At 38.2% G+C, this 6,977-nt stretch overlaps 1 protein-coding gene across 2 annotated transcripts; it reads left to right on the top strand.

The window, feature by feature from the left end:
* The first annotated feature begins 279 nt into the window (after positions 1-279).
* Positions 280-5,169, top strand: cd3e (CD3e molecule). 2 transcript variants are annotated; one of them, XM_022760554.1, is made up of 5 exons: positions 280-472; positions 1,087-1,320; positions 1,420-1,563; positions 2,044-2,096; positions 3,406-5,169. In XM_022760554.1, exons 1-5 carry the CDS (start codon positions 400-402, stop codon positions 3,463-3,465), a joined length of 564 nt encoding a protein of 187 aa, XP_022616275.1. In that variant the 5' UTR covers positions 280-399; the 3' UTR covers positions 3,466-5,169. The 2 variants fall into 2 exon arrangements, with proteins under 2 accessions (XP_022616275.1, XP_022616274.1); XM_022760553.1 differs by having other exon boundaries at positions 280-478.
* The last annotated feature ends 1,808 nt before the right edge of the window (positions 5,170-6,977 follow it).

Here is a 6,977-nt window from a genome sequence, read left to right as displayed (position 1 = left end):
TCTCAGTGTGAAACGATAACATGATCTATTCAGTATAATTGACACTGCAGTTGTAGCTTCTCTTTTTGATCAGGAATCGATTAGGAATCAAATTCTAAATCAATAGTAGGCTAATAAATGAGAGTATATACTATACTCATTCGGCTTTACTTCATTCTGAGGTTTAACTGTGAATTTGTATTGAAAAAAAACACTTCCTGTGGGGTGTGTGTGTCTGAGAGAGAGAGAATGAGGGAGAGAGAGAGAGAGAGAGAGGGTTAGAGAGAGAATCATCACGTCTACATCATTTAATCTTTCGGTCTTACTGAGCAGACATCTTGATGTTATTTGTATCCTGTGGAGGAGACATTCACGAATCTGATCTATATAATAATAAGATTCAGAGGTCGTCTTAAGAAAATGAACATTATGGGTGTTCAGTCTGTGCTCTCCATCCTCCTCCTGCTCGTAGCTACTGTGAAAGCTGAGGAAGGTAAAGGTGAGTAAATATCTAATTGCTCTGCAGTTGTTGTTGTTGTTGTTGTTGTTGTTGTTGTTGTTTTATTTTATTTCACATTTTAAAGTAATAAAGTTTAAATTCACTTGTCTGGATTCAGAACAACATAAACTCTGATAAAAAAAAATTGACATTTACGAGCATCTTCAAAGAAACTTCTCTAACTTCCTGTATTTTGCTTATGCGCCTTAACTGCTCTAACTGCTGTGTTGGAATTCACCCCACTGAACTGCTCTTCTCTCTCTCTGATGTTTTGATATACTTTACTCTTTGCTGTAGTGTATGGAAACATTTTATTTTGATGATCAATAATTGTATTTTTGTTATTTATTCTTGGCTGTTATGTGATACATTGCAGTCTCTGTGCATGTGCAAGACATCAGCATGGTGTAATACACAGTAAGACAGGGAGAAATGATCAGATTCAGACGTACTTAAGAGGATTTAATAGTTTAGCCTTGGGAACCCACTTCAGCTGTTAGATCGTCCTCCGTTTTCCTCTGAAAAGTAATGAGGAAGAGAGATGTTGATGAAGTGACAGACTAAACCAGAAACTAAACATCTCTCAATGTGTTTTTCATTTTTTTCAGTTGAATTCTGGAGGGAAAAATTCACAATGACCTGTCCAGGAAACGGGACATGGTTCAAGCATAGTGGTGACAAAACCCCAGCTCAGAGTCTGGCAGAGTCAACTACATACAGCATCGAGTATAATAGTGATAACAAAGGCTTATACTACTGTCTATTTAACGTCGAAGACCCCGACATCACCACCGACTCCAACACCTCCCCCAAAAAATATTATTTCTACGTGAAAGGAAAGGGTGAGTTACAAACTTTTTGATTTCTCATGATGTGCCATCAGAGTCAGTTCTCCTTACCGAGCTAACACACGACTTCAACTGCTGTTCTTTGTTCTCCAGTATGTGCAAATTGTTTTGAGCTGGACGCGACTCTGTTTGGGCTGGTCATCATTGTGGACGTGGTCGGGACAGTATTTGTGATGATCATAATCTACACTTACAACAAGAGAAAAAGCCCAGGTGGACCCACGCACTCTTCTAAAGGTAAAAAAAAAAAATTACTTGAGCAAATCACAAAAAAAACATCTTTATATCAGGTTGTATATCTTGGTTCAGTAAAAATTTACCTCATGTCCCTTGGACTGAAGTATATAGTGTATAATGCATGTTTTAGCACTGACACGTGCTGATACTTCAGTGAGTTATTTGCAGCTGATAAATAGGATTGTACGTTCACTCACGCAGCCGATGCACCCGAAGCAAATTTATTTCAGTTATTTCAAACTATCTAAAGCCTTAACCTGACTCTGATGGCTGTGGACTCATCACATAGATTTGATTTTACTCTTAAAGTAATTTAAGGAACCGTCTTGACAATAAAATGATTCATCTATCCTGAAAAAGAGTTTGCCTATATGCATGCACAAAGAGCCACATAGCATCCCTTATATACCTTATATACTGTAAATACTGAGTCTGATGGCACAAGTGCTTGGTCACATTATTTCTCTCACTCTGTTCTAGCACCTGCTCGTCCAGGAGGCCAGGGTCCACCTGTCCCACCTCAAGACTATGAGGTAGGTATTGTTATTAAAAACGAGATTTTGCAACGAGTACGAGCTTCATTTTCTGCTGCGTCATACATGTATTGTTTTCAGCCAAAAAAGTTCAACTTAAAAATGTGATCATAAATTATGCTAAAATTGCAAATAACCAAATGCAGAAAATAGGGTCAACTAGCGCTTGTTAGCTACATGTACTATATGTATAGTGAGATGTATAGGTATATTGCATTTCTGGAATTACTTTAGTTTCATTCTGTACCCGGAATTACTGTATGCTACAATGGGGCTACTTAAACATATAAGGTAGCAGAATCCATGCGGCAAAGAAGTCCGCTTCTCTTAGTTGTAATGAAATCTTACTTATTCATTGCAACGCCACTTGTTGTGATAGATAGAGCTAAGATGAGAAAATGTGCTTTTTATTGATTCTTTTCTTCCTCTTTTTGTTTTTAATTTTGAAAGAATTGTTCGACATAGTGGGAAATACACTGAGTTCGATGATTAGATAAATATCAAGCTACAGCGGGTTAGCTTAGCTTCGCTAAAGAGTAGACGCAGCTAGCCTGGCTCGGGCCAAATGTAAGACAAGCACTGTCAATGACTGCACGCCTAAAGCTCAGTGATTAACATGTTTTATTTTGGTTGCTTAAGCCCTAAAAAATATTTAGTGTAAAAGCAGCAAGTTTTTAAAACTCCAGGAAGTCTCTGTGCCCAGCTGAGAAATAGTGCAGTGTGTAACATAAACACTCATACAAGATAAAATCTTCTCATCTAACTCTCAGCGAAAAAGTCAAAATCATATTTCCCAAAATGTCACACTACTTGTTTATCCATCCATCCATCCATTAGCTTTACTGCGTGTCCAAAGAGGGTCGCGGGGGGGCTGTAGCCCATCCCAGCAGTTGGCTAGCTTAGCGCCAGACCTACAGTAAATAATTTGCTCATTGTGAGTAAAACTATTTTATTTTTTGAGGAATTCTTTTGAGGATTTTTTTTACATTCTTCCTGACAAAGTTTATTTGGACAATCAGCAAGTTTCCTCACGCCTCTGGAAGCTGATTTTTGGGTATTGTTATCTAGCCATCTGTAAAACTAGCAGGCCACTTGGAGAGCGCAGACCTCCGTTAGGGCCAGTGTCAAACAACATACAGAGACTTCAGAGAAAAAAAATTAAGTTCATAGCAAATGATCCAGATCGTTTAGGGGCTCTTCCTATCCCTATCCTTCCAGAAAGTTTGGTGCAAGTTTGGTTCAGTGCTTTTTGTATAAATCTGCTGACCTTTATGATCCACCTAACACTGCTTATGTTGTGTTTTGACAGCAACTGAACCCTCGCACTCGCTCCCATGACACTTACTCTATAGTGAACAGGACGGGATAGAGTCAAGTCAGCTGACCGCGCCACATCACTGGTTTACAGGCTGCAGGGACAAAGGCAAACATTCACAAAAGCCACACAAGAGCAAACATCACGCTCCCTGTAGCATCCAAACACTGGCTTTTGGTTCCAAGGATTTGAAGAGTTCGCAAAAATGGCAAAAAGAAGAATTTTCCCACTTAGCCCTGGTATTACCTCACCAGGTGAAGTAGTTTAGGTTTCAACTGTGCAGGTATTCTGCCACCACCCCAGTACAACAGTGGTGAATGGAAATTAGTTTGTTGTGCTCACAGTATTTAAAAATTACATTGAAAATCTACTCATCTATGAAAACTATTGAGTTGTATATGTTATGTTGCTGTAGATCAGTAATTCCCAAACTAGAGGCACGTCTGCAGTTACCAAGAAATACTGTGTAGCTCAGCTAATTTGAAAACATAGAAATCATGATTTCATAATATAATATAATATTGTATATCCAGATATTTTTGTTTAGGAAGGAAAATAAATGTGCAAATACTGTATTATTACAAATTGGTGTGATGTCAGTCTTCAGTGTATTTATTGTAACAATAATCTATCGTAGTCTGACAGTTTTCTATTGAATCAGTTGTAATAACTTGACATGAAGTGCTGCGATCGAGAGTGCATGAAAACTAGTAAACAAAATGCAGATAAAAAGCTAAACGTAACACGGCAGCTACGGGATCATTGTGTCCACTGGTTTCTTTGCCGTGAGATGCAACTGAACGATTCCTTAAAGGCATCACATCCATAGCTGTCAAAGGGCAGGGGTACTGGAGCCCATCTAAAGGGGCTGTGCAGGGTATGTCAGAAAAAGGTTGAGAGCTACTGCAGCGGATTGATTTGAATGTAATCTTTGAATGCTGTGAGCAACACTCATGTGCTGCTCATGTCTATTGTATTGGCGTGGAGGCAGAAACTTCAGCGACAGGTGTGTTTTCATATACACTCAGTGTTTACTTTATTAGGTTCAGCTGTACAGTCTAATGCAAACCAATGCATCTGCTCTACCTTAAAGTCTAATGTTATGATTCCAATTGTGTTCTGTTTTTTTTTTCATGTGTCTCTATTAGCGTACAGATTATTAGAGGCATAGATTATTTTTTGTGCTTTGAGTGTACTGACCCTTTAATATTAAATGTTGGCAGATAGTACTGTAGAAATCATAACTTTTTCATTTGTCGCATGTCATTTTGAATAGAGAGATATATATGTTTTCTGTACATACACTCAGTTGACAGTTTATTAGGAACACCTAGCCGAAACTAATGCAGTCTAATCCAACAGTCCTGCAATAAATGCCTCTTTCAAGGAGGTTATAATGTCACTTCAACCTTATGGTCATTTTGTAGGCTGCCATTTGTGGGACGGTTGACCTGTATTGCGTTGCAGGTGTTTCTATTATTTTGTCCAACCCATTTACATAAGTGAAGGTTGGTTAAATAACAGAAACACCTGTCGGTATAATGCGAAGTAGCCAGCACAGCACAGATTAGATCCTCCACAATGATTATATGTACATTTTTATGTCATTGTATGTTCTGATTTATTACACTGTAAAAATGTTTTTTTTATCAATCATGTAAAAATGTGTCTGTCCAAACTTATTTTGCTTTTTTATTCTCAGCTGTGTTTTTTTTTTTACTGCAACGGGCACAAGATGTGTCACTAATAAATATAACACAGTCAACATTGGTCTCATTTGTCACCTCTGTGCTCACAGTTGGAAACAATACTGCGGTGCTTCTACAGATATAAGTTCATGAGGTGACCGCAGCTCATATCCGTAGCACACCCACAAACACAGTTACCATCAATACATCTTCATCAGTCAGGTCTCATTTCTATTAATAATATGTTATTCTGTGTTTGGAAATATCTGACGTATCTCTGAAACATGACACAATGCTTACACATATATTTCATACAGTTTGACACAATGGAAATGTTGTGTCATGTTTTGGCATTCAGTTTGTACCTCTGTGTTTTTTACCAGCAGCAATGGAGCACAGCAGCACTGATAGATGTATTTCTTCTTCATGCATAAAGCTAATGATTGATAAATTATACTGTAAGTAGTTCAGAGGTGTAGCGTTTAGTGGAAACACTCCCACACTTACTGCTCAGTTATCTTCATCTGCATCTGCTGTGTGTTTGTCTGACGAAGAAACAAAGAGGTAAAGGGGAAGGGGATGAAAGGTTGTATACGATGTGCTCCTCTATCTGAGTGTCTTAAGTCAAACCGTTCCCACACACAGACCTACATCTGCCTGACGAGTGTGTGTGGTCATGAGTGCATGAAAGTGTGTGCACATGCATTTGAGTCAGAGGTTGTTTTTTGTGTGTGTGTGTGTGTGTGTGTGTGTGTGTGTGTGTGTGTGTGTGTGTGTGTGCGTGGGTTGATCAGGGTTGTGTTTCTGAAACGAGCTGTCTAAGCTGTGGTGCTTGATCTTTCTTCTCTTCTTCAGCTCCGGCAGAAAACTGCAGTTTGTAGCTTTGTCACAGACGTGTCAAGAGGAAGGCGAAAGACTCCGAGCAGTGATGAAAGAATTTAAGTTATTAGATTGTATGACATGGGGAGGCCTCCTCTAAAGTCACCTAGGGTTTCTCATCTCCTCCTCTTCTCCTTTGCCTCCTCCTCTTCTTTGTTGCTATTTTAACCTGTTTTTTTTAACCTTCCTGTCTGCGCTTCTCTTTAGCCTTGTTGTGTAATTCTACTAATCACTTTTCTCTCATTCTGTTTTCCTGTATCTTTACCTTTTGTGCAACAGACTCAAACACACATCTGAAAGCCAGAAGCAACTGGTGGAAGAAGCATTCAGCTCCTTAAAGTACAACAATACAGTAAAGTAAAAAAATACTCCATTACAAGTAAAAGTCGTAAGAAGTACAGTAGAGGAGGCTTCCATTTCTCTTATCTTACATCTGTCTGCTAATTACCCATGGCATTTAAAGAGGATTACATATCATATATCATTCTCGATATTTATTTGAATGGAAGAATTCAGATGTTGCAACTGACCCCAACGCAGACACAAACAGATCAGGGACTGTTGCAACATATTAAAAATACATTCAATTTCACTAATCAACTTTTGCTTGTTGTCTAAATAAGCATATATTTCTGAAAATATGCATTGTTTAACAATAATATTATAGTATTATTTACTTATAGAACAATATCATAATATTACTTGGGTTGGGGTCAGTTGCAACACCTGAATTCTCCCATTCAAATAAAAATTGTGAATGATATGTCAGATGTAATCATCTTTAAATGGTTTATGTAATTAGCGGACAGATGTAAGTTTATTATATAAAAGTTTGGCTGGTCTAGTCTAAATAGTCGCTAGGGTAACTGAGAGAAATACAAAAAGTGTTGCAACTGTCAACGGTCTCCCCTACAATATTTGCCTCTGAAATGTAGCGAGTACCAGTCATAAATTAGCATGAAATGGAAATAAGTGAAGTACAAGTACTTCAATCCTTGA

This window comes from Seriola dumerili, unplaced genomic scaffold (assembly GCF_002260705.1).
Source record: "Seriola dumerili isolate Sdu_G_001 unplaced genomic scaffold, Sdu_1.0 BDQW01000337.1, whole genome shotgun sequence".
Classification (NCBI taxonomy): Eukaryota; Metazoa; Chordata; class Actinopteri; order Carangiformes; family Carangidae; genus Seriola; species Seriola dumerili.
Note: the sequence above shows the minus strand (reverse complement) of the source record. Positions and strands in the feature narration are given on the sequence as shown.

Excerpts from the sequence above, each read along its gene's own strand:
- cd3e (XM_022760553.1), top strand. The coding sequence starts at position 400 with ATGAACATTATGGGTGTTCAGTCTGTGCTCTCCATCCTCCTCCTGCTC. Across the intron at positions 1,321-1,419 it reads TTTCTACGTGAAAGGAAAGG|TATGTGCAAATTGTTTTGAG; the intron begins GTGAGTTACAAA and ends TTTGTTCTCCAG. Across the intron at positions 1,564-2,043 it reads ACCCACGCACTCTTCTAAAG|CACCTGCTCGTCCAGGAGGC; the intron begins GTAAAAAAAAAA and ends ACTCTGTTCTAG.